Here is a 20,971-nt window from a genome sequence, read left to right on the forward strand (position 1 = left end):
AATGAGGCATTTGTGTTTGATTCATTTGGAGGTGATCCACCTGAAAATTTAATAAAATATCTAAAATCAGCTAATCTTTATTACAATAATGCCCGTGTTCAAAATTTCAAAGATGTTAATTGTGGATATTTGTGTTTATCTGTTCTTAGATTTATGTCTCAAATAAATAAACCATCAATTGAAAATTTTCAAAAAGCCTTGTGGTATTTAAAACATCATGGGGGTATTCCATCTCACCAGCCAAAATTCAATATTGAAACTTAAATTACATGATGATATAGTGTATCCCAAAACAATAGCTCTCAGAGCATTTTATGGCATGTACTTGATCCCTAATATTACACACCACAACAACACAATTGCAGTAGGGGATCAAAAAATTGTCATCACTCCAGAGCAATATAATCTATCCACTCTAAATGCTCAATTACCCAGAGGTATAGTATTAACTCAAAATTCTGTCACTCACAGAGTAGAGATTGTATCTGCTACAGAAACAGTGGATCTGGGTACTATAGGAGAGCTGTTAGGCTTTGAGAACAACACAAAACTTGAACCAGCCATCAAACACACTGCTATTAATATACCTAAATTCTTAGCCATAGAGACTCTAAATATTCACTGTAATGTGGCCGAGGGTATGATCACCAAATCAAATGGCATAGGCACTCACAAACAAACTGGCTTCATTGCAACATTTAAACCTAATTCTGAATTTATGGAGCCAATCATCTACACTCCATCCCCAACATTATATTTTCCTGTGTGCCATAATAGAATAGATAACATTGAATTGATGGTCACTAATGAAAAATAAGAATTAGTTGATTTTGCTGGAGCCACAACAACTGCAATCATAGAGATTAATATTTAAATAAAAATACATACAAAAAAAAATGGAAAATATTGAGAGTTATGAGCTACAATCATTCCCCCCAAACAGGAGGACATTTGCAAATTTAAATCAACCCAACACAGAGATTGAGGTTGATCTTGATGTAGGGGATGGGTTTATACACCCCCACAGAGCAGATCTATACATCAAATTTGATGTTGTAAAGCTCGATGGAACAGATTATCCGGCAAATTCAAATATAAGATTGGTGGACAATTTTGTGCCGCATCTGTTCTCTGAAATTGAGATCAGAAAGCATGGTGTTGTTATAAACAGAGTGGATTATCCCGGCATTACCTCCACAGCTTTGGCCACACTAAAATTATCCAAAACCGAGGCTTCCTACTACAAAATAGGTGGATTTGAGGCTGGTGATAAAATTTTATCTAAGAGCCACACAGTGCTGTTTCCAATGCGCCTGTTGCCAGGATTCTTCTCAGATTACAAAGATATTATGTGGAAGGGTGGTTTAAGAATTACATTTAGAAGAGCTGCCAATGATAATAATGCTTTGATGAGGTACAGCACATTAAACTCTACAGGGGAAGCTCTGCCCAATACCCTACCTGATGAGGGCAAGTGCATTATTCAGACTATGGAGCTAAGAATCCCGGTTGTTGAATATGAAGCCAGCTATGCTCTTAAATACAAAGCAGATATAATAAAAAATCCACAGATTCCTTTACAATTTTATACATATCAATGTGTACAGAAGCCTGCCCCTGGTACCTATTATGAGTTTGATGCTGCAAATTCATTCTCCAGTATACAATATGACATGCCGGATTTTGTGGTGGTACTGTTTCAGACTGGAAGACACAATAATCAGGAAAAAAATTCAAGTAAATTTGATAACTGCAACATCAAGAACATATATCTTAAAAATGGCAGAAATGAGGTATTCCCTAGAGAAAATTATAATTTAGACATGTCCAAGGATGATTTCCTCAAATTATATGAAGCATTTACAGCATACAAAAGGGTCACTACTGGCAATACTGACATGTATTACACACCAGATGAATTCAAAGCACAGAGACCCATGTTTGTCATCAACACTTCAAAAAGGAAACAAGTTGTGGTTAATGACAGGACAAACATTAAAATTATCTGTGAATTCCACGATACACTCCCCGATGACACCATATGTAGTGTTATTCTTATAGGTGAAAAATCATATGTTTATGATGTAAGAAATGAGAGAGTCACAGAGCAATTCTAGAAGAATTACATTATCTTAATACTAGATATACAAGTTGGGCCTGGTGTCCAATTAAACTTAAACCAGAAGTAAATATATATATATGTGTGTGTGTGTGTGTGTGTGTGTGTGTGTGTGTGTGTGTGTGTGTGTGTGTGTGTGTGTGTGTGTGGGTGGGTGTGTGTGGGTGTGTGTGTGTTAATACGTTTGGCGTAGTTTTAGGTGTGGCCAAAAAAAATATCAAGAGGGGCATATTTTTGACAGGTTTATGGACAACAATCTCACAGAAGTGCCTTTTGTAAGTGTAGACAAATCAATCTGAGGGGGGTCATACTTTCTCAGGAAATTCCCGAGGGCATTTTTACAAAAATCTTGGATTAGACGGGGTTCCACACTTGAGCAAAAAGCTCATATGGGCATGTTGAGCAAGTTTTAAGTGTAGGCAAATCTGCCTGAGGGGGGTTCATACTTTCTCGCGCCAGTAGTATTGTAAATCACACTACTGATTTGGATCTTGGTGTGAAAATTGCAGCAAATCGTTGCTTTTTATGGTAGCTGGGAAAAGAGTACACGTCCGTCCGTGTTACTCATAGGCAACTCGGAACCTACAAGGGAAGAAATGATAACTTCATCGGTCCGTTGCTCTGTCCCTGACAGACAACAACCCATTCAAGGCGACATGTCAATATATTCCAAACAAGGGAATGGGAGGATTAGGAATTGCATCGAAGAGAGGCTGGGAGGTTCCCAGAACAGCTAACCCAAGAGCTATCGGCACCAAGGGAATCCAATTACATAACCGAAATCGAACTTGGATCTCGTACGGGGGAAGACCTAACCACCGCCGTTTTATGTACGGATAATCAAATAAATAACAATTTGGGCTTTGAGATTGCAACGTGGGAATCATCTCCATACCTTCATGACGCAATAGGTATTGTGCCTTGAGGGGAAATAAATCTGCGTATGTTGAAGAATACATTCTATTGGAAAAATGCATAAGCTGGATTCCTCAATATGTACGTACCTCTCTGATTGTGTGTACAGAAGTGGGTGGTTCGCAGCGCTTGAGGAAACGACTTCTTGTTAGAAACTGCATCTATGAGGGAGGAGCATTTTACAATTTCCTTGTAACCCACGCTTCGAATTTTGTTGAAACAAACTTTAACATGCAACTTCACAGAGTTGTTTTAGTGTCTTTTTTTTTTTTTTTTTAAATGAAAGTTTCCTTTCAGTTATATTCATATTGATTTTTCATCTCTTAATTAATGATAATTTCAACAGCGACGCCAGCTGAGAACAATGAGTGGGTTGGGAAATGGTGATGTTTCCTGAAGGCCAGTCGTATTTAATGGCTAAAATTGTATTTCTTGCCACTTTTGTCCAATGAATGGTAATAAGATGAAATGGGTTTAGACACACAAATGGACGACACAAGCCCCACACCGGATTAAGCACATAGTCCACTGAGACGCGGGGAAACGCGGCAACAGAACTTCTATTGTCTGCTTCTATTGAAATCAAATGGTGTAACGCCCACTACAGGGAAACGTGCGGAATTTCCTTACCAGAAGTTTGCAGGTTATCTTAAAGGATGTCGCCCACTGAGACGCCGGAAACGGGTCTGTTGCGTTCGGTTGCAGCGTCTCTTCAGTGGGCGTTAAGCTTTACTCTCGCTCCGAGTCCAAGCGCCTGGACTTCGCTGGCCTGCAACATCACGATTACCGGAGTGTGATACGTGGAAGCGACGTTGAATTTAGGATGCCTTCAGCGAAGGTAACACCTTGCACAACTAAGAGGCATTCACTTATCTAGTTTTTATAGTTTGTAGGGGGCAACAAAGGTGGGCGTATCCCCGTGTTGCCCCCTGGTTGCGTGCCGCACTGCATCCCTGGTGGGGCGACTGCAACCGGCGAAATCAAGCGGACCGATCACCCAGTAATGTAGTGACTAAAGCTATCACCTTGCAATCGAGGGGATCCGAGTACGATTCCTTGTGGAGATTCTGTATCGATTACCCTATCTGAGTGGACTGAAGGCAAACCCTGGCGTACGCAAGTGCTAGCTGATGGGGCTACAGTTCACCAAGCGCCATAGATTAAGGGGGAGAGGGAAAATTTCCCCTAGGTCTTTCTCACTGCTGCAGCTGTCGATCAATGTTGCCAACTCCCCTCTTTGGGAGCCAGATGTGGCTCTTTCGTGCATTCGTTTGGCTGTGAACTGTGGTACCCGCTCCCTGCCCCACAAATATGATACCACTGGCTAACTTTTGCCATCAGTGTACATTTTGCATAGACGTGATATTGTTATATTGGCTGCGTCGCCCGCCCCTTACCTCTGCACCTACTTTTATATAGCGCCGTGGCTGAGGTGAAGATGACAATATTTTCATAATTCTTGAAGCTTTCCTGGTGGCGAATATTGAAGAGGTTTTTCTCTTCAATCCCTGAAGATGAGAGTCAGATGTTATCTCTCGTAATATCGGAAGCCCATCCAGAAATCACCTGGCTGATTGCCCGAGAAAACCTCTTCGACAATATTGTTATCAGGGAATCCTTTATTTTCGATTTCATATGAGCATCAGTGGATTATTGAGATGGGTGATGCCGCCAAATCACGGCAATAGCAGCGCCCCTTCCCCTCTGACACCTACATTACCCTAGGCACTTCATGCATCCTTCGTTAATCTAGCTCCTTGAAAGTAATCTTTAGCTCTATTAATGGTGAAATGTAGCTCTTTTATGGCCATAGGAGGCAAGTAGAAATGCATTAGGCTTATGGGACCATTATTTTATTCGTTCTCTCGGAATATAAAACATCCAATGACATAGAAAAGTACATGGACGGAAAAAAGGACACTTTGAACCATGTCATAGTAGTAGGAAAAGTCGAAACTCCCATTTCATTAGCCGTAATTTTAAGTTGAATTTGATTTCCCAAAAGGAATACATGGGATTCTGTAAATACGTATTAATCATATTTTTTCAAACATCGTGTCTAGCATACTAATCAACTTGAAAAACAGTTTCCACTTGCAACATGGAGATGTTGATTGTTGTTGATTTGGTGATTTAAGTCCACTTTATGCACAGTAAGGCTAATCGGGACTGGACCTACAGTTTAAAGTGGGATCCAAACCACTTGTGCCTCCACGGGGTATCGAACCCGGGACCCTTTGATTGCAAGGCAACGAGGCTACCACCGCGCCATCGGGGAGGCCCTTGCAACATGGAGAGAAATTCATACTATATTGCATACTAATCCCTTTTTTAAATAGCAGTGCCCAATCCGACGATATTGAAATAAATGCACAACTAGTGCGTAATTGTCCCTCTTCGCCTGAAGGCAACACATTTAACGCTATGCAGAAATTTGTGTATTTCAGGATATACTTCTTGTTATTTATTGCTGTTGACTGTACACCTATCAATAAACTCAAAGATAGTTCAAAACTGTGTAGTTCCTTACTTCATGTAATGCTTAAATATTCCTGCTTGATATACAGCTAACTTAAGTTCATTCTCAATTAATTTGTTACTGACAAACGAGACTGGTTTAAAATGACTTAATTTAGCTCACAGAAAGAATTTCGAAAACCGAAACAAGTTTCAGTATACATTTGATTCGGTAGTCTACTTTTAAAGTTTAACCGAGTTATATGAACTCTGGTTTGAAGCGATGATACCACGATGTCAAACATTCATGTCCATCAACAGCTACGTGAAGTTTAAAACCAATATTTGTCTCTAGAATCGTTACGAGATTATTAATATGTTCTTTCTTTATTCACAGAGGATACTTACTGCAAACACGAGGTGCTAGACAACCAGGATATTATTGCTAATATTATGGACACGTGTGACAAGGTAGGTCAAATACTGATAAAGAATATGCACGTAATAGTGCGGTTGGAAAGCAAGAAAAAATGGAAGAATATTTCACTTCCGGCGTAGAAGGAAATATATCGTAACCAGCAGAGGTTAAGGTCCCCAGTTATGCAGAGTATCTCCAAAAATGGGACAAAAGATTGGATATGGATATCAACGCTCTCCGCGCGTGCCACTGGTCCTTTGGGCGTGTGGCAGAGGCGTCTGGAGGAGAAGCAGCGTGATGACGGAAGATTGGAACCCGTAACACACGAATCATTACATTTTTAATATTTTTTTCTGCTGGGTTTGGTCCACTCCACTGCTCCCTTCCTTTTGATGAACGGTAGCAGATGTCTTTCCGTATTAATTGAGACACACAACTTATTCGATACGGCGAACCTAGGACACCGAAGGCGAAATCTGCGTGAACCGTTACCCTCTTAATCTTCAGTATTGTTGGTATTTCTGTTTTGCACCAACAGAAGATATTGTCTGAGCCCAAATATATTTTAGTGGTGATCTACCCTGATTATAAGGGAAAAAATTAAGACCCCTTTCGTTTCGAAATGTTATCCTTTGTTGATATCAGTATGGCTCTAATGAACAACCACTATTTCAGATGCCACAATTACAGGTTTTGTACTTGTGTGCTTGTGCGTATGTATGCGTGTGTGTTTCTGTACACACACACACACTTCTTACTTTGCCTCTAATTTTGCGTCATCATTCTCAATTTACCGAGTACAGAACGGTGTTTCCATAGTGTAAATGCCCCCTTAAGGACGAAGTATGTGGCAACAAGGCAATGCCAGTTCTCATTGATGTTCGTACCAGCGAATAGCCTCAACGGTGTATACTACGTTGAAAATTCAAGCCCATTATATTGAAAACCTCATATTTCCAACAACTTTCACCTCCTTCCACTTTTCGCCATCTGCACTAATATCGCAGTTGTCTTAAGGTGTCAAGACTTTTGAAACACCCTGTACATATACAGATTGTCAAAAATTGAACTATTGTTATTGTTATTTAATGGGCTTAGTCTGACATTATTTTCTATGCTACTGTTCAGTTCTCGAACATCCAAAATATGAGCAAATAGCTGAAAGGGTTATTTTTATACTTTTCGCGGCCATGTTGGCCGCCATATCTAATATTTTTTAATAATGTGGGTATTTTTAATTTCTTATTATCATAATACAGTTATAAACTGCAAATTAGGTGAAAATAAGATGTCGCAAATGATAAATAACTGCAATAAACAAAGATGTTTCATGTTTAGAATCTCCGTCATGACCGCCATTTTGAAGACGCCATTATAGACAAACGAGGGCTTAAGAACTTGGGGTCTGGGGCGTTTTAGGTTCGGGAATAAATATAGTATCGGCCCCCAAAGGGCACGTTCTCCGCCGGAAGTGAAATATTTTCCGGCATTCCAACCGCACTATAACACCAAGTGTGTTGCATAATAAACATACTTGGGCCAATCCATGACAAAGTGATCCTACCTCTAAAAAAGTAAAATTAGTGCAAATAGTATTTAAACAACATGAAACTTAAACTATAGCTTTAGCTTAGTACGGGACAGTTAATAGTTACTAATTTGATTTTTACATGTCCTTGAATGACATTAAGAATACAGATTAACAAAGAGAAGTGGAAAATGTGATAAAGGTTGCCTTTATTACATTAAGACTTGAGTGTATAAACAATGCTCTATAAATTTGTAATTTTCACAAATAAATTAGGTTATTATTAAAATTTATGAGTTCAGGAGGTTCTTTTCCCCTTTGATATTGTTCAGTTAAAATATTAGATGAGTAATATGGTATTACACGGAGTTAATAAATGAGGTATTCACATAGGTCACACCCGAAACTTTTTTTAAAAAATTAATAACAGTGAAAATAAAAATGTTTTCGCTGGAATAAAAGGCATGAGATGAAAGGTTACAATCTACATTTCCACCCTAAAAAAATATGATGGATGAAAAATTGTAAAAGTTTACAGAGTTTTCAAGTTGTGTGGTGATAGATGAAGCTTTCACCGCCATGTAAGTCACACCCGGAAATCCAGTTATTCTTGAATCGCTCCCAAACAACGTTTTTCACAGAGCTCACTCTTCAGGGCAGTAACAATGTCATGATTCTGAATATTGTAATGATGATATGGTTGAGCTCAATGTCTATGTTCACAAAATATTTAGATTTGAAGCGTGTGATTGTCACACCCGGAACTCATGGATTGGCCCATATATATAATTAAGGATGGGGAAAAAACCAATTTACACTCTTGAGGTGAAACGAAAGTTAGGGAAACCTTTCGTAAATTTAGGATGAATGATGATTTTATGAAATGATGAAGCAACACTCAAAATACCAGGTATGCATCAGATGTGTTTTCCTTCATCAATTTTGTGTAAACACAATTTCACTCTTATCGTTGCGAGTAGCCAAAAGTCACAGAAAAATTCAAAATACGTGATTAGCTGGTAAAATACAACACGTATTGTGCTAGACGTATCTCATGTTCAAATTGCATGAAAAAAACAACATAAAAAATCGCAGCTGGCAACACTGAAATGACGATTGTTTCTTTATGCGGGTAAGCATTTGCCGGAAATGGGTAACAGTGGTCAAACATCGTCGTACAGAGTATTTAGCACATTGCACATATTAAAAACGGCACGCAATCCAGTAGATATAAAACGGGCATTTAAAAACAAGCCGGTTATAACCGGTTATACAAGTGTCATGTGCCATCGGGCACTTAACAAGTGCAATCAGGTGACCCTGTGTCGGGATGTGTCATGTGCCCCTCTTGCATCTTGGAACATGCATGTTAGAACATGTTATTTCCCAGTAGGGAACAGTGCATCTTGGGCCAAACTGGTTATAACTGGTTATACAAGTGTAACTTGTCATCAGGCACTTAAGAAGTGCAATTTAAGGCTATGCCTACCCCTCTGCAAGAGGCTACCCCTCTGCAAGAGGCCACCCACATCCACTTCCGGTCCACTTCCGGTCCACTTCCGGTCTACTTCCGGTCTACTTCCGGTCCACTTCCGGTTTACTTCCGGTCTACTTCCGGTTTACTTCCGGTCCACTTCCGGTTTACTTCCGGTTATACAGTGTAACTTGCCCCTATCGGCACTTAACATCAAGTGCAATCATGCGACTCTGTGTCAAGGGTGTGTTGCATGATCCCTCTTGCATCTTGGTTCAAGTTCACCCACACCTATTTTTTGCATCTTGGGCATAAAGTTCTGATACTTATTTCATGATTATAAATAACCCAATGAAAAATAATGCCAATGAACCTGTTTGGATTTAAGAAACATATTAAACCTGTAGAGAAAACAGCTGTAAACATGGATGTAATTAAAGAAATTCATCGCCAATTAAAAGGAATAATTATCATCCATCTGAATAGTATCTGGTATCAGGTTGATGAGGATACAGGGAAACAAATGCTTGTGTTCAATAATAATCTTGCATCTTACAGAATTCCTGTCACAGGTAAAATTCAAATATCTGTTTCTTCTAGCACAGAGGAAGAGAAGCCCCCTACGGGGGTAAATATACATATAGGTAGAAATCTGTATAGAATTAAACACAATAATATGAACCCCGACAGCACATACGATGTAGAGAAAGATGATTATCTCTATGCAGAAATTATTGGCGAGTATGATAAGCTAATCCCCTTCTTCATGGAAATTAAATTAATTTATTCTCTCATGAATATATAAAAATACCGTGAACAAAAAATAAAATTAAATAACACATATTCGAAAATTAATATACATAATGGATATATTTGGAAACAGAAGAAGACAAGAAATACCAGATAATTCAAGTGACATTGCCAGACTAGATGAAAGATTAAAAAAGCTTAAAGCTGACTTGTTAATCTTACAGAATTCACTAAGTTTAAACATACAAACAGAGATTACTAATCTCCAAACTCAATTGATTAACCCCATAGTGAAAATTGATAGTGAACTCAAATCCCTACTTGAAAAATATACAAATTTAGCATCCATAGACAACCTTCAAAGCTTGGGGGAGAGTGTAGGCAAATTGAAAATTGAACTTGAGAAATTTAGACAAATACAAACAACTGCTACAGAGCAATTAAAACAAGAATTAAACAATCAAGCGAATACTCTTCGCACAGAACTGCTTTCTATTATTCAAAATATCAAAACTCAGGGGGAATATGAACAGCTCAATGCCAGTATTGCAGAATTACAAGAGCAGTTTCAATCTTTTGAGACCCCTTCACTGGAAAATATTAAAACTGAACTCCAAACAGATCAGTTGCATACAGCTATAGCAGAAGTTCAAGCTAAACTACAAATATTAGAAAATTTTATCGATAATCTTCCTTCATCTTCAGAATTAAATGCTATCGCACACAGCGTTGCCAATATCAAGCTACAGTTAGAAACTTATGAAGATTTTGGTAAGATACAGGGTACCATAGCTCACATTGAGGATACTTTGACTACTATGAGAAATGAATTAACAAATGTACAAGAAACTCTAGAATTCAAGTTGCCAAGTATAACCGAAACTTTAAACATTATTCAAGAACAAATCACCAAATTGGAAAATCTGAATACCGAAACTGAATTATCGCATTTTCACCATCTCATAGATAACATTCAGAACAAATTGCAAATATTACAGCAATCTACACCAACCCAAGATGACTTAAAGCACCTTCAGGATGCCTTGAGCAGTGTTGCAGATGCCAGCGAGTTAAATATTGTGAAAGAAGCCTTGACCACACTTCAAAACACTGTAGCTAATTTGCCCACTTCCCAAGAGTTAAGATCTGTAAAAAGAGCAGTGAATAGAATTCTCAAGTCAGAGGACATCAAAAACATACAGGAAGAGATTGGTGTAATTCAAAATACTATTAATACTTTACCTACCAACCAGATAATCAATGAACTTCATGCATTATTTGCGGAAATCAAAAATCAAGTGCACGATCTTGCAAGCCAGAGTACCAAATTGAAACTTGTAGAGAGTTTACAAGAGATTATATCAAACATCAAGCTACAGCTTGCTACTCTGGAATCTACTCAAGAATCAGCATTATCTAATTTCACCATACAACTCCACAACCTCAAGGAAGAGTTCAAACGATTGTATGTTGATGTGAGAATCAAACCTAGCTACAGTGAAGTAGTACAAATCATAGAGGAACACCTGGAACAAATATTAAGCAGGTTGGAGGAACAAGAATTAAAACATTTTTTTACTGTTGATATTGTTAGACTACAGAGTATTCCAAATACTAGAGGTCGCTGGACATATGTCAATGCAGGCAATGTTTACAAATTGTACCCTTACAATCAGTCTCATGAATTTTTCCTCGATGGTAATATTAAATTTCTCAAATTTGGTTACTTGAAGAGTGGTAAGCATTTTGAAGTACCACAGTTCACCATACAAAGAAAAGATGGTGTTCATAGAGCACTTCAGATACCTGTTGCATACTGGGATGAATCTGCAAAAAGATATAAAGTACATGAGGATGAACAATTATCTGTTTTTAATGTAGAAGCAGGTGATCAATTATTATTTGAAGTGAAACAATTATACCCAGAGGATAATCCATTTTATGTCATATTCTCTTATACTATTAGATGTCAAGACAAGATATAGTTTATGAATTACATAAGCCAGCTCGTCGCAACTACAAGCGATTGAGTGTGGTGACAAAGGGTGTAGATGATCTGTTTCAAGCAGATCTGATAGAAATGTCAACAGGAACTTTGAAAAATTTACATAAGATAAATCATAATTACAAGTACATGCTTACAGTTATCGATACATTTAGTAAGTATGCATGGGCACTTCCCCTAAAATCCAAAACAGGTGCTTGTGTTGTTGAAGCTTTTAAATTGATATTTAGCAAAGGCAGGACACCAAAATATCTACAGACAGATAGAGGAAAAGAATTTTATAATTCTACATTTAGCAAGTTAATGGAACAGTATAATATTAAACATTATTCTACATATAGTGATCTCAAAGCAAGTATAGTGGAAAGGTTCAATAGAACATTAAAACATCTAATGTGGAGGCAATTTACTCTACAGGGTAATTACAAGTGGATAGATATTTTACCTAGCCTAGTTCATAATTATAATAACTCAGTACACAGTACTATTCACATGAAACCAGCTGAGGTAACCAAAGCTGATGAGGCAAGATTGATTTCTACTGTTTACTGTAATAAATATAAACATACAATTAAGAAACCAAAATTCAGAATAGGAGAACAAGTAAGAATTAGTAAATTTAAACATTTATTCGAGAAGGGATTTACTAAGAATTGGTCTACAGAGTTATTCACTATAGTTCAAGTTTTGCCAGGGAATAGAAATACCTATATGATAAAAGATAGTAGCAATAAAATACTAAAAGGGAGATTTTATGAAGAGGAGCTCAGTAAAACAAAATATCCAGACACATATCTAATTGAAAAAGTATTACTTAAAAAGAATAATAAATTTTATGTTAAATGGCTTGGATTAGCAGAGAAAAGTTGGATAGATGCAGACAAAGTTATTCTTTGACACCAACATGGAATGTTGTACAGCGATTGCCAGATATAGCAAAAACTACTAAGAGAAATGGTGAGTTGCTGCCTGATCACATAAGATGCCTCATAGTAGGGCCTTCAGGTTGTGGGAAGACTACCTTGCTTGTAGATAATTTTTTGCTGGCCCCTAACTGGTTACACTGGAAAAATAGACACTTGTATGTATTTTCAAGAAGTTTAGAACAACCAAAATACCAGCAACTCATGAAGGTGTATGAGGGACTTAACATATCTACATTTGATTCAAAAGTAAAACCTCTCGATCACTGCTTGAAGAATTCTGTTGTTGTTTTTGATGATGTGATTCTAGAAAATCAGAATGAGATAAGAAATTTCTTTACACAGGGTAGACATAGGGAAATAGATTGCTTTTACTTAGCTCAAACTTACTCCAAGATTCCCAAGCAGTTATTAAGAGATAATACAAATTTAATTTGTTTATTTCGCCAAGATCATACTAATCTGAAACATGTTTACGATAACTATGTTGGGGGAGATTTAAATTATAATCAATTTTCAAAATTCTGCTCTTCATGTTGGAACACCGATGATTTTGGATTTGCTACGATCGACATGACAAGAAAACCTAGCAATGGGAAATTTAGAAATAAAATCAACGACTTTTTGAACGTCGAAACATTATAAATAACTATCAATCAAAAAATATAAATATGTCAAAACATAAAATTGAAGATAATTTAAAATTACATGAGTATCTTGCTAAACGCTTCAAGGGGTGGAAGGATGAGAACAGAGGCTTTTATGAGCAGCGCAAGCATCAAGATCAGCCTATTATAGATGCTATCAGTGGTCTTGGTAAAGAACATTAAAAGCATCACAGAGCAAAATAAAGATCTCATCAATGATTTGGTACCTCTCACTGCTAAAAACTATGCAGACTTCCCTCCTACCCCCTTATCTAGCATTCACACACCTTTAGCACTTAAGGAGTGGCCGCGGTGGCTCAGTCGGTAACGCGTCTGACTACCATGCTCAAGGTCCCGGGTTCGATCCCCGGCCGGTTCAAATCCGGGAACTTTTCTAACGGTGTAAGCGGCCCCGGCGCCCACCCAGCGTCGAATAACATGGGTACCTGGGGGAAACCCTGGGGGGTAAAGGCGGTCAGGGGCGTGATGCTGATCACATCACCCCCACTCACGACCGGATCAAGAAAGTGTGGGGCGTTACCCCCACACACCCTATACGCCTTCATGGCGTGGTGCTATGCACAGGGGAACACTTTACCTTTTTTTTTTTTTTAGCACTTAAGGAACCTCCTAGACCAGCTATACAACAAGAATCAGAGAAGAAAATTGAGTTGGGGCCCTTGGCAAGAGATTATTTGAGTACAGGCAAGTTTGAGAAAGATGAAGTCTTTGGACTGTACACTACTATGAAACCTAATGAAGGAGCAGTTTGGAAAATAGGGAAGTCTAAAGTGACATTCGAGGGGGACAACATAAAAGTCAATTTGGGTGATAAAAACAGTTGGTCAAGGTACCCTGGTACCCCTGGTCTATGGGAGCTCTTAACCAAGAAGCAACCAAAACATTTTACTGAAGAAGACTATCAAAGTTATTCAGATATTCTTATACTATCTGATGCCTTGTATCAAAACAACGATGCTAGTCAGAACAGAGTTAAATCAAGTAGTGGAGACAAGTACAAGAATCTTATCAAACCCATCTGGAACCAACTCAAGACTGGAAGTGGTATCAAGCAATACAACACTTTAGCTAAAGAGTTTGTGTGGATTAATGATGTAAGAAAACTTATAGACAGGCTGTTGGTGATAGCAGGGGAAGAGAATGCTTGAAACAACAATTTTTAAAATGAGAAGATGGGTATTGTAGATATGATTAGTAACAAGCTAGCTACTTTTATTGCAAATGATCCTAAAGGCATAGGATACTTGATTAAAATTATCAATACTCTACCACCTAAATTCTGGAACATGGCAGAGGGTAAAGGCTTAGTTAATGATATTATTAATAAACTGCCATTTGAGGTACATGTTCCTGGCTATCAGTACTGTGGTCCAGGTACCAAACTTGACAAGCGATTGAAGAGGGGAGACAAGGGAGTTAATCCTCTCGATGCAGCCTGCAAGGAACATGACATTGCTTACAATAGACATGCAGATCTTGATACTCGACATGTGGCTGATCAAAAATTAGAAGAAGCAGCATTTGGAAGATTAACCAGCAGAGATGCTTCGTTGGGTGAAAAAATAACTGCATTGGGTACAACAATTGCTATGAATACAAAACAAAAATTAGGGTGGGGTTTGTAATATAAATATATATAAATACCCTTAAATAATAATAATAAACAACATGAAACCTAAAGGTGTTGTCTACCAGATTCCATATCATAATCTTAAAAATTTAAAAATTAATCCAATTTTAACTAAAAAACAACAAGAGAAGAAGAGACAATGTATAGCCAAAGGGAATGGAATGAAATTATTACTTAGCTCATCACAATTAAAAAGGTTGCAAAATAGAAGAAAAAAATCACATAGTGGTGGGTTCATATTTAGCATCCCTGCCATCTTAGCTGCTCTAGGGGCTATCGGGAGCTTGGCTGGCGGGAGCGCTGCTATTGCCAAAACTGTAATAGATTCAAAAAAGAATAAAGCAGAACTAGAAGAACAGAAAAGACATAATCTAGCTATGGAGAGCCCCCTACGAGGGGGTAGTGGTGTAAAGTCTAGGGTACTCAGTGGTATGAAATCCAAAGCTCTCAGAAAATTTAAAAAAAAGAAGAAGCACTCACCAACCAAGATATTGAATCTTTAGTTAAAATATTTAAAATTAAGTATTTCAGAGGTGTTTTCATGAGTGACGCTCTCCCTAAAAATAGTTCTCCCCCCTCTTGGGGGGCTCGAGAATGTGGTGTGGTTAACTTGGATATGTCCAAAAATATTGGTACACACTGGATATGCTATTATAAACAGAATAACAATGCTTACATATTTGACTCCTTTGGTGGGGTGCCCCCTACAGAATTAATTAATTATTTAAAAAAAGTAAACATTTATTACAATGATGAGCGTATACAAAATTTCAATCAAATTATATGTGGTCATGTTTGTATTACCATGCTCAGAATTTTGAATAAAATACATAACATCAAATTAGAAGATTTTCAAAAAGCTGTGTGGTACATTAAGCATGGGAATTTTTCATCTTTCTAGTGAGACATCGATCTTGAAACTACATCTCCATGATGATATCATATATCCAAAATCCATTGCTCTCAGAGCTTTCTACAGCATGTATCTTATTCCAAATGTAACAAATTATAATAATTCTATAGTTGTGGGCAATGAGAAAATTGTTATTCCCCCTGGACAGTATAATTTATCTACTTTACAATCAGAACTTGGCAACAGTGTACTCCTATCTCAGAATTCTGTAACACACAGAGTGGAGATTGTGTCTGCGCAAGAAACGGTAGACCTGTCTAGCATGGGTGAGATTTTAGGATTTCCCAACAACACCAAACTAGAACCAGGTATCAGACACATAGGTAAATTCATACCAAAATTCTTGGCTATAGAGACATTGAACATTCACTGCAACATTGCTAAAGGGATGATTATCAAAGCTGAAGAAAATTCAGTTGGTAGACACAAGGAAACAGGTATCATAGCTACATTCAAACCAAATTCTGAATTCATGGAGCCAATTTTCTATTCCCCCATCCCACCAATCTATTTTCCAGTTTCACATGACAAAGTTAATTACATAGAGATAACAATTACAAATGAGAAGAATGAGATAGTTGATTTTGCTGGTGCCAATACCACTGCAGTAATTGAAATAAATATTTAATAAATAAATATATAAATAAATACCCAAAATGGAAAATATTGAAAGTTATGAATTACAGTCCTTCCCTCCAAACAGGAGGACCTTTGCAAACCTCAATGAACCCAACAAAGAGATCGAGTTTGAAATCACAGCAGGAGATGGGTTTATTCATCCACACAGATCAGATTTGTATATAAAATTTGATATTGTTAAGAAGAGCACTGGTGAAGAATTTCCTCCTACTGCTAATGTGAAACTTATAAATAACTTTGTACCCTTCTTGTTCTCACAAGTTGAAGTCAAGAAGCATGGCACAGTCATAGACAGAATTGATTACCCTGGTATTACATCCACTACAATAGGAACTTTGAAACTATCTAAAGCAGAAAGTGCTTACTACAAAGCTGCTGGATTCGAAGCAGGTACAAAAATTCTAACAAAATCTCACACAGTGTTGTTCCCTATGAGATTGCTATTTGGATTCTTTAGTGATTACAAAGAGATCATGTGGAAAGGAGGTCTTAGCATCATATTTCGTAGAGCACCCAATGATAACAATGCCATCATGAGGTACAAAACTTTAAATGCAGATGGTACAGCAAATGATGCTAGCTTGCCAGAGGCTGCAAAATGTGTTATACAGTCCATGGAACTAAGAATGCCAATTGTTGAATATGAAGCAAATTATTCTCTCAAGTATAAATCCAACATCTTGAAGAATCCAAAAATTCCTTTAGTTTTTTATACTTACCAGTGCATATCTAAAGCTGTGGAAGGCAAGTTTTTTGAATATGATATTACAACACAGTTTCAATCTTTAAGATATGACATGCCAGAGTTTGTAGCTGTACTTTTCCAAACAGCAAGAGATGACAATCAAGAAAAAGACAGCAGCCAGTTTGATGACTGTAAAATTAAAAACATATATTTAAAGAATGGTAGAAATGAAGTGTTTCCCCGTGAAAATTACAATTTGAACATAGCAAATCGAGATTATTTAAAATTGTATGAAGGATACTCTGCTTTTAAGAGAGTTACTGAAGGAAATATGAATATGTATTATGATCCAGATGAATTCATAGCTCATAGGCCAATGTTTCTAATAAATGCTTCAAAAAGAAAATTAGTAGTTATAAATGATAGAACTAATATTAAAATAGTATGTGAATTTCATGATGCACTACCAGAGAACACTACATGCAGTGCAATTTTAATTGTAGAGAAGTCATACATATATGATGTGAAGAATGAAAGAATAATAGAACAATTTTAATTTCTATATGTTTAACAAGTTATCAACCATCCTCCTAGCTCAATTAGGGATGGAGATATAACAATTTTTAAGTTACATCTATCTATGATGAACATTTGTTGCAAGATTTGCTTGTATTATAGTGTCCATACTCTCTTGTATGAACATTGCAATCTAATATTTGCAATTTATTATCATTGCCATTGAGTGCTATTTTGTTTTTTATAGTGGTATGGACACCATCTAATCTACTAGTAAGATGACGAGCTGACATTAATAAGGTTTCATTTTTCAATAGGCACTGTTTGAAATCTTCTATTGTGAGTTTAGCAGTACAGCTTAGACTCACACCCTTGGCCTTTTTTATTTCATTTTTGCCATCTATCTTTAAGAAGTACATTTTTGGCCTGAGGCCAGCAAATTCTGATATTATGGACCCTTCCACCTCATCTTTCATTTTTCCTGGGATCATCTGATTTTCAACACTGTACAGTGGATGATCTTTTGGATAGTTACTAAAATCAAAATGTTCTCTCATAGAAAACAGATCACTGTATAAATCATCTGTTTTTATTACATATACAAAAGCATCAGTATCCATGTAGGCTATCTGAATATTATTTTTGGGCCTCATAACATCATAATGGAACTTATACATCTCCAATTTAGCTAATTCTAGAACAGCAACACCCACAGCTATTGGTGCATCACATATTACACTGACAGGGTTCCTCTCAATAAGAGTTAGATCATCAGTGATGCTGTTAAAGCTCTTGTATGTGGGGTCATTAATAAGCTTCTGGATTTTTTTAGGATCAGACACCAAAGAGCATCTCACCCTATTTCTTTTATCCTCTAGACATTTCCCATAAATAGAGTTGTTTATTAATTTATACAGATTTTTCTCAACCTTGGAATCTGTCTGTATGCGACGATTTGTATTTTCTTGAATATAAGGGGCTAACCATTTTTGTTGCTCAAATTTCAATCCCTTGTGGATTTTGGTGAGTTTCAAACCATGCTTGACATAATATTGTAACAGTCGATAATGAAGCACATAATTATATTTGTTTTCAAAAGATAACACCAATTTTGTTTCCCCTGTACCTGGAATCTTCTGAGAAACTGGAACCATAGCAAATCCATGGTGTTCATCATGAAGATCAGATGGATATTCTAAATCAACTTCTAATAGACAACCCACTGGATGATCTTCACCCCAATTTAGAAAATCCTGGTTTTCAAGTTCTGCATTAGTCATCCATTGATAGTTCCCAATTGGGAGTGATTGGGTCATGACATAACCATATAGATTGTTCATGTCAATGTATAGTATGTATGTAGAAGATTTGCCAGGATTGTAATCAGCTAGATATTTATTATTGGCTTTTGCATACCTCAAAGGACACTGTACTATACCACCACGTTTACCAGACTCAATAAACATGAACTGCTCAATATTGTCAACAAGACCAATTTCAACTCCTGTATACTTAAACATAGCCTGCCAGGATAGACCAGGTGTTGTGTAATAATATACAGGATCTAGTTGATATATGTGGAAACACCTACTTCTAAAAGCCTCGAACACATCAGATAATAGGAGGGTATCCAGAATCAAATATTTGTCATGATAATCTCCCATTGTTCTACAATCTAGTGTATTCCAAATTTTCTGGGCATATTGATAATCTTCCTCACTACACTCCTCATCTTGAAGATGATTATAAAATTGTTCTCGTGGTGGTAACTGTGTCTCATTAAATTTATCAAAATTATCCATGTATTGATAAGGGTAGACACCCTTTCTTCTCAGCAATTTCATGTTATCATCACCAAAATATTTCTTCGTGTGAACAAATTCACTATCGGTTAATTGTTTCACCAGAGTTGCCAAGCTACTAGATAGAAATTGGTATGAATCAAGAAACCTGAGAGAAACAATTTTTCCATTTTTTAATCTAATAGTTTTCTCTATGGTGATATATTTGTCTTTACTGCGTGGTATAATATTAATATCCTCTGCATCATATCCCAATTCTGAGATAAACAAGTGTGCATCAAAATTTTGCAAATTGTGAATAAATACTGGAATAAATTTGTATCTCTGTATTTTCAAGTTACATGGATTGCAAATACTGGCAATAAAATCCCCACTATAGTGATTGTGATGTTGAATTTTTGGGCAATGGGAATCAAACTTATTGTTACAGTATGCACACTGTGTTGCATTATTATGTTGGTCTTGTTGCTCTGGTGTAAGATCATTCATCAGTTCTGTGTTATGTAAAATTGGAGCAAGTGTTTCCACCCACTCTCGAAGAGTTTGGATAAATTTTTGGGCTGCATTTTCACCTCGATAAATATAAGGGGGTGGACTGTTTGTGTGATATGTGTTTACCAATTTCAGAGCAAAACCACAAGCAACATGTTTAGCAATATGTGTTGTGTATGATGAATTTGAATCTGGGAGGCATACTGCCATTGGTTTCTGTATTGTCTCAAAATCAGCATAGATCACAAATGGATGCTGCACTAGTGATTTAAAATTTTTGAATTTTATAGTTTTGAGTGGAAACTTATAAGTCACACAGGGGTAGAGGTAACATTTTTCAATATGTTCCTTTAATTGTTCTTCTCTTGTTTTCATACTTGTGCCATGAAATATTGATAGGCAACAATCACATATGGTAATTCTATTATGATGTAATGTTATTTGGTTTCTCACTAATTTTGGGAGATCCTGTATCAAACAATAATGCTTTTGATTTCCCTCAGAAACATACAGCAATCTAATAATATGTGCATCATTAGCTGGTGGATGGTGTCTAAGTACATTAATGTGGAATTTTTCATCATAGCCATAAACAAACACAGCTAATGGTTGATTGTGGTGCTGTTCATATTGTTTTTCAAATTGCTGGATAGCTGAAATACCTACTGGATATTGGATACCAAACATTATTTGTTCAAACTCATCAAAATATTTCATATAGTGAGAGACACGATGTTTATTATTTGGTGCTGGATAAAAATGTGCTATAATACACCAAAGAAAACACATATCATCTTCATTTTGAATATTTAACACAGCATGTTTGTTTCTAATCTTTTTGGGCAGCTCAATATAACTAGACCCACCACCAAGGGGAGTATATCGAGCTAATTTAATTTCAAGTTTATGATCAGTATTACACAATCGCCATCCTGAACCTCTGCCTTCAAATTCTTGTTGTTTTAGTTTAAGTGTTTCACACATTTTATCATAAATGTCATTCAAACAAGTGATATCATCACGGTGTAAAATTGACA

General features: G+C 36.8%; 1 protein-coding gene across 1 annotated transcript in view; it reads left to right on the forward strand.

The window, feature by feature from the left end:
* Positions 1–20,971, forward strand: part of LOC146002906 (ras-like protein family member 12) — a 157,165-nt gene that overhangs the window by 42,475 nt on the left and 93,719 nt on the right. The window contains exon 3 of the mRNA XM_083141004.1: positions 5,889–5,962. Coding sequence (XP_082997130.1) covers positions 5,889–5,962 — 74 coding nt within the window. The remainder of the gene's footprint in view (positions 1–5,888; positions 5,963–20,971) is intronic.

Source organism: Lepisma saccharinum, chromosome 19, assembly GCF_977018435.1.
Source record: "Lepisma saccharinum chromosome 19, izLepSacc3.1, whole genome shotgun sequence".
NCBI lineage: Eukaryota > Metazoa > Arthropoda > Insecta > Zygentoma > Lepismatidae > Lepisma > Lepisma saccharinum.